At 35.6% G+C, this 25,268-nt stretch overlaps 5 protein-coding genes across 5 annotated transcripts; 3 read left to right on the top strand and 2 right to left on the bottom strand.

Moving 5' to 3' along the window:
• Positions 606-3,432, top strand: LOC104727085 (magnesium transporter MRS2-2). Its single transcript, XM_010446090.2, has 12 exons — positions 606-762; positions 863-1,168; positions 1,283-1,312; positions 1,524-1,671; positions 1,793-1,914; positions 1,990-2,064; positions 2,157-2,384; positions 2,473-2,517; positions 2,607-2,651; positions 2,770-2,799; positions 2,885-3,004; positions 3,105-3,432. Exons 2-12 carry the CDS (start codon positions 929-931, stop codon positions 3,189-3,191), a joined length of 1,170 nt encoding a protein of 389 aa, XP_010444392.1. The 5' UTR covers positions 606-762; positions 863-928; the 3' UTR covers positions 3,192-3,432.
• Positions 5,433-8,795, top strand: LOC104727084 (the record flags this gene model as incomplete). Its single annotated transcript, XM_010446089.2, is given in 2 exon segments — positions 5,433-5,451; positions 6,432-8,795. A coding segment is annotated over 1 exon segment (1,917 nt). The 3' UTR covers positions 8,533-8,795.
• LOC104729070 (mucin-17-like) lies at positions 10,753-11,610 on the top strand. Its single transcript, XM_019232147.1, has one exon. It carries the CDS (start codon positions 10,753-10,755, stop codon positions 11,608-11,610), a length of 858 nt encoding a protein of 285 aa, XP_019087692.1.
• On the bottom strand, positions 13,564-15,322 carry LOC104727083 (NAC domain-containing protein 104). The gene is made up of 3 exons (XM_010446088.1): positions 15,012-15,322; positions 14,037-14,317; positions 13,564-13,918 (listed from the first exon to the last, which is right to left on the bottom strand). The coding sequence occupies exons 1-3, from the start codon at positions 15,157-15,159 to the stop codon at positions 13,781-13,783; spliced, it is 567 nt and encodes a 188-aa protein (XP_010444390.1). The 5' UTR covers positions 15,160-15,322; the 3' UTR covers positions 13,564-13,780.
• Positions 22,843-25,262, bottom strand: LOC104729069 (DNA repair protein XRCC2 homolog; the record flags this gene model as incomplete). The annotated part of the gene is made up of 9 exons (XM_010447965.2): positions 22,843-23,232; positions 23,330-23,433; positions 23,528-23,564; positions 23,677-23,767; positions 23,853-23,990; positions 24,263-24,325; positions 24,599-24,666; positions 24,763-24,932; positions 25,148-25,262. Coding segments are annotated over 9 exons (810 nt in total), but the record flags the coding sequence as incomplete, so codon positions are not given.

The following is a 25,268-nucleotide window of genomic DNA, read 5'->3' as shown; positions in this document are numbered from 1 at the left end:
TTTTTTTTTTTTTTTTTTTTTTTTCAGTTTCTTGTGTCCGAAAATTATGGGTGTATATGTCAAGCAAAAAAAAAAGCTCAAGTAACCAGAAAAAAACTAAAATTACTATTGGAAATATCTTAAGCAAAAAAAAGAGTGAGATATATATATTTGATATTGATTTGGGATAGGTTCTTTTTTTTTTTTTTTGGTTAAAATTTTTGTGATAGTTTCAAATAATATTTAGTTAGTTTACCTAAACTATACTAACATGATTTTGAATAAACTTTTAGTTATTCAAACAGATATTTCGCAATTTCTGAGTAGTTATCCTGCTATTCTTTTTTTATTTGTTAGTAGGATAAATTATTATGATTCAAGCGAATAATCTCTAAATTATTATTAACCCCAAAAAAATCGGATATACCGGTCGGATACTGCTACATCGGGGTGATTCGAACTAAAAAACGCACAAATTACACCGGTTTAATTCGGTTATCTACGGTTTTGAGTTGAAAATTAGATTCACCTCTAATAGAAAATCTCACGTTTTCCTTTTTTTCTGAAACTGTTAAAAACTCGGAAAGCAAAACACACACAACACAAAAACCAAACCTAAACTAAAAAAAAAAAATTACAAAACAAAACAAAATCTAGAAAGAAAGATTTGAGCAAATCTTATTAATGAAAAGAAAAGAGCATACAGGACGAGAATTAGCTTTTTTGAATCCATTAGGGTATTGTTTTCTCCGTCGAATTCGCATGAACACTTGAGCTCAAAAGGTTAGATTCTTCTTCTTTATTTTTTGTTCCCTTCTTTAAGTTTTCCAAAATTTGGGTTTTTTTTTCCGTTCATGGTTGGTGGTTGTTGAATTTGTTTCAGAACGGCGTGGAAGTGGACGGTGTTGAAGAAAGGAATTGTTTTTTTTTTTTTTGGGAGGGGTAAGAGATGGCGCAAAACGGGTATGTGGTACCGGCGGATCCTTCAGCGGTTGTGACGGTGAAGAAGAAAACGCTGAATTGGGCTCTTATTGATGCTATGGGACAGAGCACATCTCAAGATTTCGATAAGTATGCTATCATGCACCGTGTCCAGATCCACGCTCGCGATCTCCGCATTCTCGACCCTAATTTATCTTACCCTTCTACTATTCTTGGCCGTGAGAGAGCCATTGTCCTCAATTTAGAGGTTTTTATTTGTTTATTTTGTTCACTGTGTGATTACTTTGTTTTATTTTATTTTATTTGTTCCTAGTGTGATTAGTTTTTTCTTTTTTTTTTTGGTTTGTGTTGGCTGATGCAGCATATTAAGGCGATTATCACTTCCGACGAGGTTAGTTTCACTTTGATTTATAGGGTTTTGCAGTAGAAAGATTTTGGTTTTTGAGTTGTTTGAACAGATTTGTTGGAGTTTGGTTCTTTCTTGTAGTAGTAACACAATATGACTAAATTTGGCTAATTTTTCAGTTTTTAGTATGCGTTAATTTGTTAAAAAAAAGTGAACCTTTTTTCTCTTCTTGTAGTAATGACTTGGCTTATTACAGGTTTTGCTTCGGGACCCGTCTGATGAAAATGTTATTCCAGTTTTGGAGGAGCTTCAAAGACGCTTACCCGTTGGCAATGCAGCACGTCAAGGAGAAGGGAAAGAGATCTCAGGTGCTCAAAACGACGCTGATACTGGTGAAGAAGATGGTATTTTCCCTCTGAGACTCTTGCCTCTTCTAGAATAACTAACTAATATCTGTGGAAATTTCCATCCTTAACTCGTTTTGCATTTTCGTATATTGAAATGTCTGCTTGTTGCAAAAAATAGAATCGCCATTCGAGTTTCGGGCGCTGGAAGTAGCTTTGGAAGCAATCTGTAGCTTCTTAGCTGCAAGGACAACAGAATTAGAAACAGCTGCTTATCCTGCTTTGGATGAGCTTACTTCAAAGGTAGGGTATCTCATCATTTATTATTATCACCAGTGATCCCAATTTCCAACAGCGTTTTCAAATTCCGTCTTGTAGATTAGTAGCCGTAATTTGGATAGAGTTCGAAAGTTGAAGAGTGCCATGACTCGGTTGACAGCTAGGGTTCAAAAGGTGAGCAGGTATCTTGTCTTATGACTTTCGAGTATATGTAAAAGTTTGTAATGGGAATAAATAATAAAGAAGCTTTTCATCGCCTTTTGCAGGTAAGAGATGAACTCGAACAGTTGCTGGATGATGACGATGATATGGCGGATCTTTACCTTTCAAGGAAACTTTCTAGTGCTTCTTCACCGGTTAGTAGTGTTGGTGAACCAAATTGGTATCCTACTTCCCCAACCATAGGTTCTAAGATTTCAAGAGCAAGTAGAGCGAGTTTAGCTACAGTTCGTGGGGATGAAAATGATGTTGAAGAACTTGAAATGTTGCTCGAGGTTTGGTTAAATTCTCCACGAAATCATTCATCTTATCTATTGAATACACATTGAAGTCTAAATACAAAACGTTTTGATACCTTTGCAGGCATACTTCATGCAGATCGACAGCACTTTGAACAGATTAACAACAGTTATCCCCTTGCTCCTTTTTCGTTCTGTTCTTTTTCGCATGACTTTTTGACTTAAAAAAACAATTCTTAATCTTTGGTTCTGATGCAGCTACGTGAGTATATTGATGACACAGAGGACTACATTAACATCCAGGTACCCAAAAACGAAACCTCCAATTCTTTTTTAACATGTGTTTGGTGGTTTCTGATATGTGAATCCTCACAAGTAATAATGGCCTACTTTATTAAAGCAATTGGTTTTGTTTTCACAGCTAGACAATCATCGGAATCAGCTTATTCAGGTACGTGAATCGTGAAAGCTTGAAGCAGAGTTTTTAATATCATCTTCTTGAGCTTCTCTTCTTGATGATGTTCAAAATCTTGCAGTTGGAGCTTGTGTTAAGTTCTGGAACAGTTTGCTTATCAATGTACTCGCTTGTCGCTGGAATTTTCGGGATGAACATTCCATACACATGGAACGACGATCATGGATACATCTTCAAATATGTACGAAACCAAAATTCGATTCCCATGAGAATAAAAACGAAGAACTCTCTCAATAGTATAACCTATGTTGATCTGTTTGTTGTTGTTGGTGGTGGTGCAGGTCGTGGGCTTGACGGGGACAGTTTGTGCAGTCATGTTTGTCATCATAATGTCGTACGCTCGGTACAAAGGACTGGTGGGATCTTGAATATGGTGGGATTTGGGTAGAGGAGAGAGAGATTGTGAAGGAGCAAGGCCAGATATTGTTTTCGATTATTATTGTTATACTTGTGGTCGTTCTTAGTTTTGAACGAGCTTCCCAATCGTTTTAGATCATTAAATTTAAAGAAAAAAAAACATATTAAAAGGAAAAACGGCGAACAAAAAAAATCTGCAGAAGCATTGTGACTTGTAAATTGTAAAGATAAGCTTTACTCTCGATTCCTTTACTATTAGAGCATAAAAAAAGCTAATTTAGCAGTTTTTATACGTTTGAGTAAAAGGGTAGAGTCGTAAACCGAATCAGACTAGAAGGAAGATTAAAACTTTCATCAAGCATAACGTTCACTAAACTTGGCATGTTCTTGCTAATGTAGTAGAAGTTGGGCTGGACTTGGGCCCTATGTTGTTAATTTCCCAACAAATTTAAATTGAAAAAAAAAAAACCATCCATGAGCCTAGTAGAATGATTCAAGATAGTAGGTATAATTTGTTCTGAAATAAAAATGTATGCATGCAGTGCGAACGAACTACCTAACCTAAACCATCCCTATATGGCTAATGTATGATGAAGTCAAAACCAAAAAAACATGGTCTAAAATATAGCAACAAGGCTTTCGTGTTTCCACATACACAATTATTTAATAAGTAAAAAAACAATGTCGACGTCAGCCGTTCGCGTGGAGAGTTGAGGCCGAAGCTGACGGAATCGCCGACTCAACTCATATATAATAGTAAAAGATTCCTTTTATTTTATTGTCTTTTTTTTTTTGTACTTTTTCTTTAATATACAATTCGTTAAAATTAAAATATTATGATAGATTCTTCCACTCTGCAAGGAACCTCATTGGCTGACGTAATAGGATTTGCCTCTTGGAACAACATAAAAATCAAAATTTTTCATTTTTTTTCATTTTTTAAAAATACCATTCGTCCGATGGTTGTGGTCCTTTGCGACAATTTTTTCATCACACCACGACAAAGACATCAATTGTATTAATACATGGTCCGTATTGTATAAATTTGATATTTAAAAGATTTTATTTTCAGTGTTTTTTAGTTTTCGTTTTGTTAAATGGTATATATTATATATATTCCTCTTTCTTTTTGTATCTTCTTTTAAACATATACATGCATTATAGTGTTCTACTCAGGATACATAAAAAGATTTAGCTATGTCTTTAATTTGCTTGAACAGAAACAGAACATATTCCACATACAAGATAGATCTATACTAGATGTAAGTACATAAATAAAGTAAAGAAACAGAATCACATAATTAGTCTTTAATCTCTTACAACTTTTACAAGTGCTTCGCATTTGGATAGTGGAATCTTAATTAAACTTTTAATAATACTAGGTTAAATGATGCCAGCTAGCTAATTCTATATTTTACTCCATAACCCTGGCACGAGAAAACAATAATCGTTTTCTTTTTTTTCCACAAAAAGCGACACATAAAATGACAAAAAAAAAAAAAAACATACATCATCAATTATAAGTTTGCTAAGACTGATTCAGCTGATATCATCATTAAAAAATTCACAATACAACAAATTTTTTTTAAAAACCCCCAAGCTGTATGTAATCATATAAAATTGACGATGACGTCATAAACAATTAGGAAAAGGAATCAGTTCTGACCGGTTAAGACGGTAACCGGTTGTTATATTGCTTTTAATTTATAGAAGAATCACAGAAGTGACTTGTCGCAACATCACTACCACTCAGCAAAAACACAAAAAAAAAAAAAACAGGAAACGGAAAAGAGAGGGGCATAAAGGACTTTTTTCAGCTAAAAAGACGGCGTCGTTTTCATCGAAAAGCAGATTTTTAATAGATTTCCCAAAATAGAGCGTTGTCTCATCCAATCAGAACCGTTACTATCGACGGAGACAGAGGGTATATTGGGTAATTCATTGGGATTCCCTCACTCGCGGTTTATAAACGAGAAGGGAAAGGACCTCTCCTGAATGAATAAAAAGGAAGAAGAAGGCATACAACAAACACAACACGCTCTCTCTAGTAGACTACTACAATAATATCTCTTTCTTCCTTCTCTCTCTCTATTTTTGTGTAGCCCGCTAATATATCGACACCTGTTTCAGTCTTTTTTGTTTTTTGTTTTTGGTTTCTTCTTCCTTCTTCGCTATTGTTTCGTCTTCCTCGATATTTTAGACGAAACAGCAGATTCTCACTTTACGAGGCTTTTGCTTACGGAACCCCTCTCTCTCTCTCAGATCCATCAGGTTGTTATTTTTTCCTTTCTCTCTACTTTTGTTTCTTTCTATTACTACTGATTGATCGAGTTATAACTGATGAACCAGAATGCATGGTTTTTTTTTTTTCTCCTGATGTTATTTGTGTGTGTAATTGTCTCATACTCTTTTTAGGGTTTTTTTTTCTTTTCTTCACCTGTTTAAATACTTTAGAGTATGATGATTTCTTTAATGATTGGTTATGTTATGTTTGTTTGTTTTTTTTTTCTTACTTTGGTTGCACAGTCAATTTTCTATAGTCTTGTTGTGAAATTTTAGATCTTCTTCCTCAAAGGTAAAAACTTGTGTGTTGATATAGAGATTCAGAATCTTGTTGATTCCAATTCCATGGTGTTTTTAATATAACAATTAGTATTTCCTTAGATCTTGTTTATTTATGTTTGGATCTTTTTTGTTTACAATGGAAAAAAAAATCCTGAGGGTGAGGGGGCATTGTTGTTATCACTTATCACTTATCAAAGTTGACTTTCCAATTTATATTACAAGTTTTCAAAAAGTCTAACATATGTAATTCTTATTTTGAGCTAACAAAAATTATTGAGTTTCAATGTGTATACTTAATCTGTAAACCAATCTTATCTTATCCTTTCTTTCCCATCTGCTTTTATTTTTTTTTGTTTGTGTGGGAAATTTTCGAATTTATTTGAGCATAGAAAGATGTACCCCTCACGTTTCACTTTTACCTATAAGGCTACAATGTTGCCAGCCACCATAAGTTATTTTGGTTGGTACTTGGTCCTTTCAGACATAGTTGTAACCAATTATTGGTCCTGTACATTGGTATCTCTTTACTTCCTAAACTTCAACTTGTGTTATTTACACACACACTATTATTTACTCACATGCTTCTTTTTTGATGATTGATTAGTCTCATGTCATCTTTAGTGTTATTGCTCTACTTACTACAAGCTTTCTACTGACTGACTAGATGATTTTTTTAACTGCTGCAGGAAAGGTCTTGCTCTTTAACCATTCTTGAAGATGGACAGGGCAGATACATGGGGATTTGTCAGTGGTGGGAGATGTTTATATCTCAAGTTGCTTTTATGTTTATAGCTTTTACAAAAGGTGTTCCTAAGTATTTTCTTGTTTTAGTCGTCAGTTCTGCATCCTTCTTCTATATCTACTCTTCATATGGATTTGAACGAGAGTGTTGTTCACTTTTCTCGTGGCAATGGTATTGCAAAGCTTGACAGTTTCGGTGATACTGCTCTTAGCTTGAAATGTCTTGGAAGCAGTGCAGCTGGGAGATTAATTGGGACCTCTCACCATAATCATAAGCTTTGTTCCGATGTTTCTAATTGTCCTGATGGTGGTTGCCGGTTGGTTCTCGGTTTAGGTCCAACACCGCCTTCCTACTACTACAATGTCAAGGTTAATGATAATAGTAACAAAGGTTCAGCTTCTTCCGGGAGTGTTCAGGAACTCTCATCAGGAGGAGGTAACTCAATTCTGCAACTTGGTCCTCCCGCTGTGACCACGGATGCTTTCAGCGGACTTGATTGTTCGTTGTTGACATATGCGGATACTAATGTTTCCCAAGCTGTAGTTGATGAGGGTTCTACATCTGCAAGGCGATCTGGCGGCTTTATGCCATCGCTTCTTTTTGCTCCAAGAACGGAAACTGTTAGAAAACCTTCAAGAATGCAAGAGTGTAGTACTAATTTTGGAACTGAGGCCTATACTTCACAGCTGAGCCATGAGTCAGAGTTCTCTATAGGTGCCTTCTCTGATAGGACGGCATCTGCCACGTCTTCTCAGCAAAGGATGAGCAACCCAAAGAAGTGCAAGTTCATGGGATGTGTGAAAGGAGCTAGAGGAGCTTCAGGGCTCTGCATTGGCCATGGAGGTGGGCAGAGGTGCCAAAAGCCAGGCTGCAACAAAGGTGCTGAGAGCAAAACCACTTTCTGCAAAGCTCATGGAGGAGGAAAGAGATGCCAACACTTGGGATGTACAAAGAGCGCTGAAGGGAAAACAGACTTCTGCATATCTCATGGTGGTGGAAGACGTTGTGGATTCCCTGAGGGATGTGCTAAGGCTGCACGTGGCAAATCCGGGCTCTGCATCAAGCATGGTGGTGGTAAAAGGTGTCGGATTGAAGGCTGTACACGAAGTGCTGAAGGACAAGCTGGCCTTTGTATTTCCCACGGTGGTGGACGGCGTTGTCAGTCTTCAGGCTGTACAAAAGGTGCTCAAGGAAGTACAAACTACTGCAAAGCTCATGGTGGCGGGAAACGCTGCATATTTGCGGGATGTACAAAGGGAGCAGAAGGTAGTACTCCGCTGTGTAAAGCACATGGTGGAGGAAAACGTTGTATGTTTGATGGTGGAGGTATTTGTCCTAAAAGTGTTCACGGTGGGACTAGTTTCTGTGTAGCTCACGGTGGTGGGAAGAGATGTGTTGTGACCGGGTGCACAAAGAGCGCTCGTGGACGGACTGATTGTTGCGTGAAGCACGGTGGTGGGAAACGGTGTAAGTCTGATGGTTGTGAGAAGAGTGCACAAGGTAGCACTGACTTCTGCAAGGCACACGGTGGTGGGAAACGTTGCTCATGGGGAGGGGATTGGAAATGCGAGAAGTTCGCTAGAGGAAAGAGCGGTTTATGCGCTGCGCATAACAGTATGTCTCAGGATAAAGCTGGAAGCAAGATTGGTTTGATTGGACCTGGACTATTCCGTGGCCTAGTCTCTACTTCTTCCCATACCACAACAACTGCAACTACCACTACTACTACTACCACTGATCATTCGCAATCTGGAGTCAGCGTGGTATCTGATTGCACGGACTCCATTGATCGCCCTCTTCCACCGCTGCATCATCAACCGGAGAAAAGACAGAAGCTGATGATACCAATGCAGGTTCTTGTTCCTCCATCAATGAAGTCCTTGAGCTTCTCAAACAGTGAGAGACCCGAAATGGAAACAAACAACAACAGTAGTGGCAGCAATGGGAGGAACATCTTTGACTTTATGATTCCTGAGGAGAGAGTTCACGGCGGTGGGCTAATGTCTCTGCTTGGTGGTAGCATGAACCAACAAACACTCCATTGATGGAATTTGAAAGCTTCTTCTCTATGTGTGTAACAAAGCTAGAATCTGTGTAAAGCTTAAAGCTTTATGTAATATGTATAGTTTTTGGGTTTTTTTTTTTTTTTGTATCTCTTTGGGTCCTTATGTACATTTCATGGGTCTCTGTTTTTGTTTGGTCTAGTCTTAAGTATTCACTTGACCATCTAGTCGATGGCTCGAACCCTAGTCCTTTGTTTATTTGACTATTGTTGGGAATGTTGCAATGTAGTAAAAGTGTTCTTCTATGTTGTGTTTTGTTTCAAGAAAAAACCGGAGCTTACCGAGTCGAATCGAATGATCAAATCATTTTGGTTAAAATAGTCTTTTGGTTTAAGTTCATCTCAACCGGTTAAGTAGAAGGTCAAAGAAACGCCGTTAAAGTTAAAATACAGTCAAAGCCAAGTCAAGCCATCATCGAATTGGATCACGGCACCTTAACTTCGCCGTTACCTTTTCCGTTAGCCTTTATATATCCACTGAGGCGGTTAAGCTAACGACACTCGTCTCTTTGAAACAGATCTTTTCCCTCTTCTCTCTCTTTCCCGTGGAGATTTTGTTTTTTTCAGAGCAAGCTTCGTGATGCGATCGGATCATAAGAGCATGAATTAGCTACTCGATCTCGATTTCTAGGTAAGCGATCTTGATTCATCTTCCAATTTCGAGCTTTGGATCTTAGCTCTATCGCGATTGAATCTGTGTTTTTTTCCCCCTTTCCCGATTCCGCAACTACTCTAGGTTTTGATTTTAGGATCGCGAATTTTTGGTTTCTTCTTGTTCGTTTCTACTTCGATCGTTCTCGCTTTCGATTTCGTCAAGTTGTTTGATGAAGATTTTGGTAGATTTTAGCGTTTTCTCGTGAATCGTGATCGTGAAAATTTGGCGGGAAAATGTTTCTGCGGTGGTTCTTATAACGCTTGATTGAATCTGAAACTTATCGTCTTGTGCTCTCGATTACGTTGTTCAGATTGTCAAAGTTTAATCGGAAAGCTTTTAGCGGCAGGGAGGAACAGCGAATAAGTCGAAGACACTTCTCTGGTGATTCGTTGTTTGTTTTTTTGGGTTTAAATTGCAAATTCTCTGGTGATTTTGATTTGAAAATGTCTAACTTTTCAAGTCTGTAGCGACGTGATGGACAAAGACGAGCCGTTTGTCTACAATGAGGTTGATTACAAGACGCCGAAGCAGAGTCCTCAGACTTGGCCGATGGATAAGATCCGGCAGGGACGTTTCCAACATAAAATGTCATCGCTTTTAAGTCCTGCGACTCCTAAAAAGGAATTACAGCATTAGCAATGCAAAGTCACTCCTGCTCCAATGCTTACGTGACGCAAAGTCAGATCCACTCCCTCGTAGGCGCTTTCCGGTTTCATGCTCAGATGAAGGAGTCTTGATGGATGGTGTTCTGGTCACATCAGCCACTAAAAAGAAGGTTTCAGAGTCTCCTTCCATCTCTCTTGGAGGAACAGCACTTTCTTCCATCTCCCGGAGTCAGCACAAGAAGGATACAGAGTTTAGCAGTCCTATAAGCGAATCAGGAAGTAACCAGGTTCGTCTTTATTATATCTCTGTTGTTTACATACTCGTAAGAACATCACTGAGTTACTTAAGAAACACTGGCTGTGATCTTCCACAATGGTCATAACATAGAGTTTGCTAGACGTCAGTGCTTTGATGCCATTTCAGGACTGTTTATAAATGAAAGGAAGCTGAATCAGATAAAGTTAGAAATGTCTATTTGTGTTGAACATGATTACAAGTACAGATAATGTTGAATTACAGAGCCTTGATACATTCAAGAGAAGCAAAGATTGTGTATCCCTTTAGGCTCATAGTTATGTGTTGAAATGTATGTGTTAAAGAGTTTTTTTTGGTGATTTTGCAGGAAACCACTCTGTCTCAGCAACCTTCTTCAGCTGGCAAGGGAAAGATGTTGGCATATAGTCCATGTACACCAAAGGTTTTGTACTTCACAACTCATTCTGTATCAGGACTTCTGAAGAATCATAATAAGCTCATAACCAGTTCTCATTTGCTTTGATCTCTATGTTTATTAGGCTGCTAAGCCATCAAAGCTGCAAGCTTCTGCTGAACCATTCATCCTCACACCAAGACAAGCTACTCCTTTTCCACTTCAGCAACACCCATTTAATCCGCAGTTTCTAAGAGCTGTAAGTTGATCTCAAACCCACACTTTATTCTTCTATGATAAACCTTTTTGTGTCAGAAACGAACAACTCAAGACTCCAATTTACTCTGCAGAATCCCCTGCACCTGCAGCCATACCCATACTTTCACCGGCCTCGGCCTCTTATCTATCTTTATCAGAGACCACCACCACTTCTTCCGCTCCTACCCCATGGATCTGACCCCTATAAGCTAACCTCTGAAAAGGACTTTCCTCCAATTCTCTTTGCCAGCCAAACACCAACCAGAAGAAACCGCCGCAGAGACTCACTTCCCACAAGACCTTCCTCTAGCCAGCCCAACACAACCACCAGCGACCCAGTACCTGTCCAAACTCCCATATCTACTACTGCTACAGCCAATCTCAGCAGCAGTACAACCACTGCGGTTCAGGGCTCCTCACCTTCTGTTGACGGACTCGACACAGTGACGCAAATACCAGACTTGTCGTCGTCACCTTCTGATGGAATCGAAACAGTGATGCAAATAACAGACTTGTCGTCGTCACCTTCTGATGGAATCGAAACAGTGACGCAAATATCAGACTTGTCGTCGTCACCCTCTGATGGAATCGAAACAGTGACGCAGAATCCAGCCTTATCTCCACCGTCTGATGGACTTGAAGCAGTGACGCCAAAACCAGGCTCTGTTGGAGTAGAAAAAGTGACGCCAAAACCAGACTTGCCTTCAACTTCTGCTGGACTTCAAACTATGAAGATAAACGAAGAATGGTCACCTTCTGATGATGGACTCCCAACATTCACACAGGCTCAACTTGATTTTATGAAATCACATGACAGGCTCTTCCCAGATTATGTTTTCGGGGACTACAAATTCAAACAGAGAATGTCAGCTTTCAAACGTCAGGAAAGGTAACATTCTCTTCATAGAACACTTCTCTTCATAGAACACTTCTATATCCCCTCTCATCCATCAAACTCTCTTCAGCTTTTCATAGGATTGTCAAAAGAATTACAAAAACCTATTAGATACTATAAAACATTCCAAAGAAAAAAAACAAGTTCATGAAAATATGCACTCTGTGTTTTTTAATCAAATGAATCTTCTATTGTTTCTATTGGTTTGCCATTCTGCATTCCAACTTCCAAGAACCAACCAAACCCTGGTTTTTATTTCGTCTGTGTAAGCAACGAATGCTTAATCCAACCAATGGCCCTTACGAAATCCACATTTTTAGGTGAACCAGATTGGATCTTGATAATTAATTTGCAATGCCATGTAAAATTCCATGCAATCGTCTCTCGAAATTTACAATAAACAAGATAAAAACATTTACTGGTTAGAAAGAAACCCATTGCGTAGATAAGTTTACATACTGCAGTTTCCATTGAAAGTATTCGGTTTTCTGATTATGAGTTTGTTAAATTCAAAAACAGAGCAATACCATGAAAATCTCCACAGCCAATCCCAAACTATACAATGATCTAAAATCCCAACTTGAAATCTTTTATTCTTTTAGATTTTCTTATTCTTATTATTTAATATATTCAAGGTGCTTGCATCATGCATGAGTCAGTGCTTGCTAAGCAAGCACCCATAAAACTATATATATACTGGGAAGAAAAAAAACTTAATAAACGTAGAAAGACTATGTTGCTTGGCTCGGCGACACAAGACAACTACTAAACCCAATCAAAGATCTATATAGAGAGAGAGACTATAACTTGGAGAAAAAGGCTCTCAATTGCCCAAGTCTTATAAATCATTAACTAAATAGCAATCCTACCCTAAACTGGATCAGGTGTAGGCCACCCGTATATCAATTTTAAAGGCTACACTTGAAAAATTATGTACTCGACATAATCAAATTTTATTTTCTTCAAAACCTTTTTGTTCTTTTTTAACTTAGGACTGACTCATCAAAAATAGATATTTTTCACTCTTTTCACAAAAGTTACATTTGATTTATCTCACCTGTGACTTCACAAGCAGTCACAAGGAGAAAAATAAATAAAAAATTACTTTTGTATTCTTCTCGAGTATTTGGCTATGTACGTATTATAGAATATATAACATTCAAGAGCAAATCTGATTCTACGATATACGTATTGGACACCTAAACTTACGGCCACAAGTTATTTTTAGAAAAATTATTTTCCAAGCTGCCTGTCCCCATCCATCTAAAAAAGAGAGAACTATAATTCGTATGTGTTGGTTTGTTTGTTGAGTTAGAAACTAAGCTAGAATCATATAAACTTTCAAGAAAGAAAGAACGAAAAAGAAACGAAAAAAAGAAGAAGCCAAAAGTTAGTTTGGTCGCTATAACTTTTTTAACACACTATTAGCCTTTCCCCATGATTATTCGCCAACATGGGGGGCTAATTTTTTAGTCTCATTTGCATGCATCCAGTGGTAACATAATCATTATTTCCCATTATATAAATCTTCTAGTGTTTTGGATCTTGTTAGTCAAAAACTCTAATCCGTTTTCTACCAATAATAATATATGTTTATAGGCTGAGAAGTAGGCTGCAATTTTATCCCACACTAGTTTGATGGTTTCTCTCCTAACCTTAGGTACATTAGGCAAAAAGACGAGATATATTCTAATTTTAAATTTTAAATTGTGATGCCTACACATCCCAATCAGTTTAGGGTTATGATTGAATTCCAGAATAAATCTATAGATCTATACCATATTATCAGATTGGTATATCTTTAAAATAGACCGATCGATGAAGGTATTCATATATTACAAAAATTTATTAAGAAGTTTTCAGTCTAATATTTGCCAAAATTAGTTCACTTCTCCTATATAATATGCAGAACAGCTAACATAATAGATTGGTATATCTTAAAACCAATCAGTATGAAAAATAATAAAATATATATTTTGAATCTTAAAAATAAAAATACAACAAGATTTTTTTGATTCTTGCTTGCAAATTGAGGATTGCTAATTTTACAACATATAGCTTGTAAGAATGATGTCATTCTCCTTTTCCTTTTTTTTTTTTGGTACAAAGATTTTAGAAATAATTGCCCACTAAACCTTTTTTTTTTTTCTTGGGTTCTTCTGTATTTATTACGGTAAGCTTACTTCGTCAAGATCATCTAAAGACAAAAACACTTCATCCAAACATGAGAGTTCTGTCTCATCATCCTCCTCTTCCTCACTGCAATTTTGTTCATACACTCTGCATATCACCCACTTGCTGTAATCCTGCACACAAAGATCCATGCCACGTGGAGATCAACTTCTAATTTTATGTTGAAAGGAAAATGTAAATTTTAAGTTAAAAGTTGACAACTTTAGGCTTACGAAACAAAAGGGTACTCACGGGTTTGTGACTAGAACTAGAAGAAGCACGGCTTGATCTCTTAGAAGATCGACTAGATGAAGAAGATGAATCGGGGAGGGAATATTCTTGCATGATCCAGTTAGTCTGAGAATCTCCGAGATAAAAAGTTAGATACTTTTTGATACCCACTTTTTTGTGTGTGGAGCTTGTGTAGATTGGCTCGTCCATTCCCATTGATCCCCAGTACCCATTGCTTGTTAATCTATCTTGCGTCTTTCTACTATAAAAGTACCATTGCCTCCCTTCTCCCAAAGCTTTCCCTGTAGTTTATACGTAAATTTTTTTTATGTTAGCATATAGTTTTGACGATTTATCCACATAATAATATTCGATGTTTTTAGGATATGCATGCTAGTGATCTAACTAGTTAAGTGTTTGCTAAAACATCACTCATATATTATATATGTGTATTTCTTTGTATGTGTATGTCTACGTACATGTTTTTGGTGAGTGTGCATAATACATATATGATTGATTGTGTTGGTGTATCATGAGATCGAATGATTGAAATTGGTGCACATGTATGACTATGAACAAAGCAATGCTAATAATGGTTCACCCAATTAATAGATTCCTTCCAAGAGAATAAAAAAGAAAATTATTAGGTAAATATTTGTGTGTATGGCAAGATTTTGGAAACAAAAACAATCCTTAAAAAGAGCAACCCAACAAAAGTGTACTATTAAAAAGAAAGCAAAAAGACAGATTGGTTACTTAAGTTGGTGACAACAATCAATCTGTGTCCTTACAATTGGATCAACATATATATCGTCAACTATACATGTACATAGATGATACTCACCTACATGGATACTACAAGCGTAATTAAATACATATACATATTTGACAATATATGCATGCATGTTTAGTAAACTATGGGATCATTGTGATCATGCTGCATGATGCATACACATATATAGAGAGGGAGAGGGAGAGAGATATGCGTATATATACCGGGAAGGTCCCAAGGATCGTAATGGTAAAGATCGAGGTCGGGGATGACGTCAGGGTGACAAGGCAAGAGGGAAGCTTTCCGGTGGAGGAAGTGAACGACGAGCTCTTCGTCAGTCGGAAAAAACCTAAATCCCGGTGGCAGATTCATTGGTGACGATATATCTCTGGTTGTGTGTGTGTGTGTGTGTGTGCGCGCGTGTAGAAGAAGATTATATAGAGAAGATGATGTGGAACCAGAGGAAGTGTGTGAAAGAGATTGAGGTATATATAGGAGATAGAAGACGAAGAAGGTGGAATTTGGAAGTCATGTACTTTTATATATATGGCTTCTTTAATCCAGTTGCACACACACCATTAATTTAATTACCACCTTTAGATATAATTAATTTGAAATAATAAAATCAAAATAAATGATAAAGGAAAACAAAAGAGAATGATGGTAATGGTAAAGATGAAAGCAAGCAAGTGTAATGGAACTAAGGGGGGAAATGAGTAATCATCGATGTCAAAGAGCATTTGAAAGCTTATTTTCCAAGAAGTCGTCGGCTTAAGTGGATCTTACAATTTCGGCTGCCGTTTTTATTCTTTCTATTTTTGCTTTTCTATAGTTATTTCTTTTCTGTTTCCATTTTTTGTAACAGTTTTTGGATGAATAGGCCAAGGGTCTATCGAAATCGAGCTTTGATTTTGGAGAAGAAGATCCAATTTTAATTGATATGGTTGTATTTTTCTTACGGCTTTCACATAGTATTAGTTTTCCCTAGATTTTAATCAAATACAGTATATATAATTGTATCTAATACCCTTTTTTTTGTCTATAACAAATTAACACTTGACCCATACATCACTAGACTATATGAATTTCGTTCGTGACAGCACAATGACTTAAACAGTTAAAGGCAACATATTTATAAGATGTGATTTTTGCTCCTTTATTTTTTGTGATTTTAGTTCTTGTTTATAACTTTTTCTTTCTGTTCAATTTTCTGTAGCTAGAACTTTTTTGTTGACATATTTCGATCCCCTATATAATAAAACGGAGATACTTTTTTTTTGTAGACTATATAATATATGTTATAAAATTAATTATTTGATTATTTGGTAGATTATAGGTTATATGGATTGTAACCATTAGCTATATCTCGATTTCAAATCCTATTAAAAAGGATATTCCAAAAAAATAAAATAAAATCTTCACAAAATATTTAATCAACCATATATAGACAACAAAATCTCAAAAATTAATCAATCTTCCGCGGATTAAGAATGATTTTCGATTATACTAGCAATTATATATCAAAATAATAGAAATAATGTTTATTATGATTGATTTGATAAATTTCAAAAAGTTTAGACTAATTCGCAGAACAGTCATAAGAAATTTCAAAAAAATTACAAGTTCTCATATTTAACATATGATTTTATTGCATAATGTTTTATTCACAACAAATTTTAAAAACAATCACATAAATTATTTTTTATATAAAAAATTACAATATAAATAAAAAAATATTAACCCGTGTTAGAGCACGGATCCTAATCTAGTACATGTATATAAAGATTAATGCTGAAACGGGTTAGAACCTAGTTTTGAATATATATTTTTTGTTAATAAGTTTTGAATACTTTTAGTATATGGAAACAAAGAAAGATTGAACAAAAAGATTACACATGTGAAAAATTAATTAATTAATTAATTGACTGAAAAAAAAAAAAAAAAAAAAAAAAAAAAAAAANAAGAGAAAGAGGTGGGCGGAAACGAGAGAGGCCAGTGTTGAGGATTGGATACTTCCACGCAAAAGGGTGAGTATCTTTCTTTCTTCTTCATCTTCCACCACTAAGAAGAAGATTCTTATCCACTTCATCTTCTTATTTCTTCTTTCTATATACTATTTCTGTATTTTATATATATTTAAAATAATTCATTCCCAATTTGTATATTTTGTAATATAAATTAAGGTAATTTTTTTAAAAAGTAGCACTAACTATTTACATATACTTCCCCTCTAAATCGTGGTGGAGAGTATTCGTGGGGGACGCAGACAAATTTGTATTTTTCTTAAGTCGGCTTTTTTATCACCCTGGGTCCGTCATTAGTTGTTCTTTTTCTGAATCAATTGAATGAGTGTATGTCAAGTCAGAGCACATATGTATTTGGTTGCTTTCATTGATAGCTGCTAATTATTGTGGTAAAAAATTAGTACTAGCTTGATTTAAAATACTTCATTAAGAAACCCGAAGTACCTTAAGATATACGACTATATATGACATAATAAAAGGACAAGCACTAAAAATAACACAATAATCAAGCTCTTAAGCAAACTAACGATAGCACATGCACTATATTCTAATTCTACTTCGATTTGTATATTAATCTACTTCTATTCTTATGAGGCCATTAGTAGGTTTCTTCGTTTTAACGGTTAGATTTGCTATATCATAGTAGTATTTAATGTAGTCCACAGTTTACGCCAGAAACAATAAAATTTGGCTACAAACCAAAAAAATTGAGAGGTCGATCGAGGACGAGGAGTGATGATGACACTTCATGCTGAGATCATGCACACCGCAGTATTCCACGTGGCGCAATTGGGTTTGGTCGTCAACCATAGCCTTTGTGGGCTCCAACTCTCTCTCTCTTTGCCTTCATCTTGAGTTTTGTACCTTTCTTTGTACCCATCTACTTATTTTTATTACCCTATTGGTTTTTTTCTTTAACACACATGAAATATTGAAGAAATTTTTATACTCTATGATAAACCTATATAAATACCTTTTTTTTTTTTTTTAAACTAAACTTTTTCATAAAAGAAGTGTTAAACATATCTCCGGCGGTTAACAACATAACCCCAGAAATATACAAAAACGGCGGTTAACAACATAATTCTGGAAACTAAAGCTAGTGGATAAATGACCATCCCTGGAAACTTAAGCCGGCAAGTAACACACTTCCGGAAACTAGAACTTAAGAAAAGAAACAAAAGCAAAAATCTAAAGTAAAAGTTTACAAAGGGAATGAGAGAAGGATCAAAGCTCTAAAACTGTCCAACTGAAACTGAGCGAATTCCACTAAGCTTTCCCAAAGAACCTGTAAGCGCCGGAGAGTACCCAGAAGACCGGAAGCACTAAGATAGCACACCGTAGAAGAACCATCATCAAACCGGCAGGAACGAAAACAGAATTCATACCATTACAGAGAAACAAAAACCACAACTACCACAACAACCAGAACCCCATGGAGGGCGAACCAAACTAGGAGCAAAGAAAACCTTGCGAATCGACCTGAGACAAATCAAAGAAGACCAGCAGCTCTTACACGCAGACCCTCGTCAAATCCAGCTTCAGCCAAATACCGACCCAAAACTAGAAACCTCCTCGCAAGAGAAGAGCTGAAGGAATATTCCACTGCTATTGTCTAGAACTCAGTTCCAAGACTCCAAAAAGCTACAGAGGAGAGCTAGTAGATGATTAACAACAAAAAAACATCCGAATGACCAACACAAAGAACGAAACCTAGCTCGCAACGCCAACACTAACAAACCAGCAGACTCAAACTAGCAGAAGAGCTACGATCCAATTCAAACCCTTAAGCAGAGAAGGCAAATTTGCAGACACAAACCACATCTCAAAGCAAACTAAAACCCTCGGTTGAAGCCATAACGACACAAAAACCAACACAACCTTGATGAAAAACCCGCTATCCAAAGAAGAGAGAGACGAGAGAGATACAATACCAAATCATGAAAACGACTTGCGATCGTCCCCTTCAAACCACCAACCACGAGAGCACCACCCGAACTGAGCCACAACCTAGACTAACCTGTTAACAAACGGATCTGTCTCTACCACAACCAAAACTCATTGCCGATGGCTTCTCACCCTCAATCGAACTTCGCTTCACATGGGAATCTGACAACAAGACTGCTTCAACACCTAAACATAACAGAGAGAACAAAGACTAAGAGGCAAGACTAAGATCTACACCCTTCCACAGCTTCGGTATGTAGCCCGGCAGCCGGAGAGGACAAATTGAAAGATTCGAATTTTTTTGCGGCGGCTAAAGATGAGAGAAAAATTAGGGCGATCCTCGAAAACCTATATAAATACATTCAAGTATTTTGTTCTAAAAAAAAAAAAAGAAAAAAACAGCAGTAGATAAAGCGTTTTGGTCTTTTGGATCATACGATACTTAGATTCTCAAATACAAACGCTAAACTATCATATAATTGCTGACCATATAACCAAAAATATTATATGTATATTCGTGGACCAAGGTTTTATATAGTTTACTATCGCCGCCAGATTACCTCACAAGCTCGATTACGATAACGTTTGTAAAAGTATTGACGAAAAATATCAATACTCTTATCATCGTAACATTACTTATAAGTACTGCTATTAAGATTTAGCAACATAAATGTTGCTGAAGTATGTTCCATGTATATATAATTTGGCCGATAATATCTAACTAAACGTACTTTTGTAATTTAAACACAACTGAATATCTATGTGTTACAGTCTTACAGATTTTGGCTATTGAAGACATGTATCTTAATACACATGACGGTTTTTCTTTAAATATGAACTATAAATTATTGTCGTATTCGAACTAAGATGGGTAATAAAACAAACAAAGTAATGCATGCTTAAGCAATTAAAAACTAACACACTTAAGTTCACATCACATACATCCTCGTGAGATCGATAACTATATCAACTAATTCTCTTTAAAAAAAGAAACGGGTGCCTTGGAGGCAAAGGCAACCTCAGATTCATCCAAGTAACTAACCCCTATATATATTTCTATATTACTAAAACAATAAAAATAAATATATATGTGTTCATTACTTGTATATATGAAGAAAACTTTAAAATTGATCAAACTTTTCTCATATGCAGTCTCCCTCAAGTAGCAATCAATGGCTTTTGTTATAAAATTGAGATCCACACAAACTCAAACACTTCCCAAAGATTGAGACTTCAACTGATTTTTTTTTCTTTTTTGGACCCACTTTTCTCTTAATATAATTAACCTCATTACTATTATACTTGCTTAAAATAATTGACTACTTGTTATTGCTATTACTATTAAGTCTATTATTGTTTTCACTGTTTTTTTGTTTTTGTTTTTGTCAACTATTGTTTTTACCATCAATATTATTTTTATAGAAAAAAAACTTACTAAGCAATTCATCAGATCAACTAAAAAGAAGAAGAAGAAGAAGAAGAAGAAGAAGAAGAAGAAGAAGAAGAGCATGGGAGTAGTAGTAGGCAGCCCCAATGAATAGGAGGAGGAGGAGTGTGTAGGTGCTCCTCAACTTTGCTTCAGATTTCTCCAAAGGTTTTAAAAAGTTCAATTTTCTAAAATATGTATATAACAAAATGTGAACATCAAATTTCTTATTCTTTATAAAAGGGTTAAATGGTCAAACCATATAAGTCACATTTTGGATGATCTATTGCTTACGCTTACGCACGCACATGCCCACCCCCACACACACGCGTGATCTAAAGATCTTTGTCTTTTTTTTTTTTTATATAGTTTGTTTGTCCTCAATCCTCATTAACTTAATCGACCTTAATATAAAATATATTTCCATTTTCATTAGCCTAATTAGATCATTTTATGTTATGTTATTCCCATATACAGTATGTTATTGCTTGCATTTTTATTAATCCACTAAAAACATATCGAAAGCTACTAAAGGTGGGTATTTTAGTGATCCAAAAAGTACATATCCAACATACAACGGAGTGAATTCAATTACATGTAATACAAACTGGACGATCATGGATAATTCATATACAGTATACGATTTCTAAAATAGTTACTATTTAGGTTTAAGCAATAACTTTTCATTTATTAAAATTGAGAACAAAATTTAAAAACAACAAATTCTGAGTAGATTGCTTAAGAAAACAAAGACACCAAAAATTATTAAAAAAAGTAAAATTTTATTTTATTCGTAATAGAGACTTAGTGGTACGGGTACCAGTCTCGTCTCGGACCACATCTCAGATATACATAGGATTTTTACGTATAAATTAGATACAAAAATCAAACAAGTAACATTTACTGGAAAAATACCATTATAATTTTGTTAATAACTGAACATAGTTTTTTATATGACCGATCAAGGAAAAACTTAAATTGTAATACAAAGTGTTATTTATATACATTTACAAATACAAGCTGTTTTATTTTTAAAATTTATAACCCTCTCTATCAGCCGAAAATTATTAGTTTTGTTTAATAGGAATCGCAAAGATAAGACTTACCACAAACAAACAAATAGATAAAAGATTATAATGTAGAAGTGTGAAGAAAACGTGTAACTAACGTCTTAGATTAACAGGGACTACGTGTAGTGTTAAATAATGTAGAAGTATGAAGTTTGTACGAACAATTTTAAAACAAAACAATCAATGAATCAAACCAAACTTTGCGATAATTGTTAATAAAAAGTCTTATTTTAATCAAAATTTTAACTAATGGGTGTGTGTGAGAGAGAGGAAAGCAGGAGATTGGATATATAGTTTCGGCTAAATTATTTGGTGGGTAGACAAATTAGGAGAGGTAACCATATCAAACAAAATAGAAAGTTAGGCAAGAGTCAAAGTCAAAGCCTTTCATACCCACACCACAACATGCCCCCATCTTTATTTTTTATTTGCGGATTTGCTCTCCTTATCTTTATTTTCACTCTAAAAGACCATATCGGTCTTGCAGTTTGTGCATCACTTTTTGTTTTGTTTTTGGTAATAACACTAGTAGTTATCTTTATTGATGCTACTTAATATTAGGAGATAAGAAGATAAAGACACCTGACTTCGCAAATTCTTAGTTTCTTATGAGGCCACGTCTCTTCTAAACGATAAAACTAAACCCGTTTTTACTTCTTTATCGAGTTAATTTCAGCTGAAAGATACTACAACACATCTCCCAAATTTTGTAGACATGAGTTCCGATATATATACACTACGAAGAAATGCTCAACCAAATTATCTTAGTTTCGATACGTGTAAAAATACATGTTTTTGGTAACAAAAGTACATATAACAAAACTAGTAAATTCATAATCTATCTGACACACTAATCACGAAATTATTTTTTAAAAAAGCGAGGATAAATATGAAGAATACCTATGGAGGATCAAATCCACGCAATCTAAAAAAGAAGGATAGGTTTTTCTAGTTCCACATCACACATCATATCTAACACTTATAAGCTTTTTAGTGGAAGTCCTATGAATATGATTCTCATATTTAAAAATATATGATACAAGTTTGTTACTATTGTTTTATCTCATCAAGTATCCAAGAGATATTTGACTACTCCCACTCCTTGTAAAACCTAATTATTACATAAAACAATAATGATTCCTAAATCCAGTTTATCATACTAATTAATTATCCTTAAAGATGGAGATAAAACAGATATAATATGAGACAAGACTGAAGACTCTCTTATCAGCTAAAGATATACTTATCGTTTTACTCCAAAAAAAAAAAAAAAAAAAAAAAAAAAAAANAGAAGATAAATGCGGTGAAAACGAGTTATAATTTTTGGAAAAAAGAAAAGTAACCACCAAAGACTGATGACTGTACAGAGTCCACAAGCAAAATGCTTACATAATAATTTTGATGTCGAAAAATGTAACACGACTCCCTCTTAGTGCTAAGGCCTGTAGTGATGTCCCATTAAGAATCACTTTCAAGTTTGTAAGAAGGTAAAAGTTAAAAGGAAAGTATGATTTTTTCTAACAATGAGGTATAACATTAACACGTGCAGTTGCAATTCCAAACACTTTGATGTCAAAATCATGAAATATATTTAGAAAGATATTACAATCCAATTCAATTCCAAAACGTGTGTGTGCGTCTGTAAGTATGATTTTCTTTCTTTTTCTATCCAAGATAAGGTTACCCGTTTATTGTAAAAATAACCTAATCAAGTAAAGATAAAAATAGAAAGACAAATTTTACTTTTAAAGATTCAACTTTTGCTGTCCTTATTTTTCCTCTTTCTGATATAAAAGATATACATAAATAACTTTACATTTGGCAACTTGAACTCACAATGGTTTATGGTTTCTACAGACTACACATTAAATACTTACAAGCATGTGTATTAGTAATTATGTGAGTCTCCAAGAGAGAGAGAGAGGTTGGACGAATACCTGAATAGAAATCTACGTCACGAGACAATGACAATACCAGACTGCATGAGACGATGAAGCAAGACAAAATTATGAGTAATGGTTTAGAGTAGAATCGTTTTTCTAGACTTGCAATGGTTGTGATAAGTTTTTACTTACATCGTCTACTATGAATTGGTCTATGCTGCTAAGTTGCGGTTGTAACCATTCAAGTGAATATGCCGACAAACTTTTTTGTCCTGTTTGCAAAGACTGATGATCAGCTGCACAAGTAAGTAATCTTTGGTTGTAATGTTAAACAATGGAAGGCATTGAGAGAAAGTGAAAACTAAGACAAATATACTCTAAGTCTCTAACCTGATTTTCGTGTGATTAACTTATGTGTCACAAATGCCTGCAATGAACACAAAGGAGGGTAAGTGAGGACGATCTTAAAATGGTTGTGTGTAAACAATGCAAAGCGTTCCAACAAGAGGCTTTGTAAGGGTTCACATCAGAAAAATGACCTGCCAAGAAGAAGGCATGAATTCACGAAATGGAGGTTGCTGAGCTTTACTTGCAACATTCCCTGACAAATCATCGTTTGAGGAGAACTTCCTGAAATTTGCGGGAAGTTAGAGATGAAGCGACTATAACAACACAAAGGAAGCCGTAAACAAAGCGTGTGGTCAAACCAACTAACCGATTATTCTCATTTGTTGGGTACTTCTCTTCGTAAATTGTAGCCTTAGTGGCAATTACTACAAGTGAATGCACCTGCAGTAGCTTCTTCATCTCTTGCACTATCGTCTCCACCACATTCGTAAGAGAGAGACTTTTCCTATATAGCATTAAATACAAATATAAGTCTCACATATTCAGCATCAAACTTGAAGTTCCTCAAAGTCTCGAACAAAGTGAATTAAGTAAGCCAAAGACAGGATCTAATTAAAGCAACCTAACTTGAATAGTAATAGAGAAGCTGTATCTTTACATTGATACACCATATGAAATAATGAATTTTTCAGATTCCACACTTTAAACTAAGCAGCTTCAAAAAGATTAGACTATAACCAGAGTCTCCTTTGGACTGTCATTATGTAGATATCTAACCTGTTCTGTGTCTCCAATGCCAATAATGAAGACAGACGATCAGTCCAGTGGAAAGCACCAATGCTGGTGAAAAGATTGCAAAATAGTTAGCCGAATTCTTCCTGCCGCTTGCTAGATAGCAGCATCACTAGCGTGCATAAAACCCTAGTATGCATCTGCGGAAGTAACATTAAACTAGGTTATCTAGCCACATGACATCAATAGTAGCGCCACCCATGTATACATTTTCTAACTTATGATGGATTTGTTTCAGCATGTAGCGAATAAAAAAGTAATCAAACCGAATAGCATATGTAGATCTAACCGAATAAGAAACCAGCAGATTGTAAGACAAACCTGTCAATCATAAGCACTCCGACTTGACTGCCACATGATTCCTGTTGTCGGATCCGATAATCCAATGTCTGCAACACAGTGGCATAATGATACAAACTTATTTAACAGAGTCCAAGAATCCAACACAAACCACACAATTGATACTTTTAAACACAAAACACTACCTTGAGACAGGACAAAAGTTCAAGACTATCATAGCAGCGAACATACAGAAACCTTTTCATGCATGAAACATATAACTCCTCATCAAACGCAGTGTTTGACTTCTCATGAGCAGCTCTGAAATTTCTAACATTTGACTCTTCAAGTTGCCACCATGCTCCATTGCCTAACCCTGATACGCTGAAATAACTTCATTCAACCATCTTCGATTTCTATAACATAATTTAACACCACACTAAATAAAAACTAACATCACACTACCAAAGCCTATATGATTGAGATAATCTCAAGTTCATGAATACAAAACTGTTAATGTATATTATGTTGACTGCAAAATCCAAAGCATACTTCAGTAAGATGAAGGGAAGAGTTTGAGAAATTGCATACGGTTAGCTTGAAGAAGACGATGCTTGAGCATTTGAGATAAACGGAGTACATCAAAGCGGCAATCCAAATCGAGGAACAAAACAAGTTTCCCTAATCCTCCATAGTGAATCCCAAAGAGGCA

The sequence above is a fragment of the Camelina sativa genome, chromosome 11, assembly GCF_000633955.1.
Source record: "Camelina sativa cultivar DH55 chromosome 11, Cs, whole genome shotgun sequence".
Taxonomy (NCBI): domain Eukaryota; kingdom Viridiplantae; phylum Streptophyta; class Magnoliopsida; order Brassicales; family Brassicaceae; genus Camelina; species Camelina sativa.
Note: the sequence above shows the minus strand (reverse complement) of the source record. Positions and strands in the feature narration are given on the sequence as shown.

What these genes read in the sequence shown, in the direction of transcription:
- LOC104727085 (XM_010446090.2), top strand. Translation starts at nt 929, where the DNA reads ATGGCGCAAAACGGGTATGTGGTACCGGCGGATCCTTCAGCGGTTGTG. An exon ending in CGATTATCACTTCCGACGAG is followed by an intron (nt 1,313 to 1,523) that starts GTTAGTTTCACT and finishes GGCTTATTACAG; the next exon opens with GTTTTGCTTCGGGACCCGTC. An exon ending in TGATACTGGTGAAGAAGATG is followed by an intron (nt 1,672 to 1,792) that starts GTATTTTCCCTC and finishes TGCAAAAAATAG; the next exon opens with AATCGCCATTCGAGTTTCGG.
- LOC104729070 (XM_019232147.1), top strand. Translation starts at nt 10,753, where the DNA reads ATGATAAACCTTTTTGTGTCAGAAACGAACAACTCAAGACTCCAATTT.
- LOC104727083 (XM_010446088.1), bottom strand. Translation starts at nt 15,159, where the DNA reads ATGAATCTGCCACCGGGATTTAGGTTTTTTCCGACTGACGAAGAGCTC. An exon ending in CGATCCTTGGGACCTTCCCG is followed by an intron (nt 14,318 to 15,011) that starts GTATATATACGC and finishes TATAAACTACAG; the next exon opens with GGAAAGCTTTGGGAGAAGGG. An exon ending in CTAGTTCTAGTCACAAACCC is followed by an intron (nt 13,919 to 14,036) that starts GTGAGTACCCTT and finishes CTTTGTGTGCAG; the next exon opens with GATTACAGCAAGTGGGTGAT.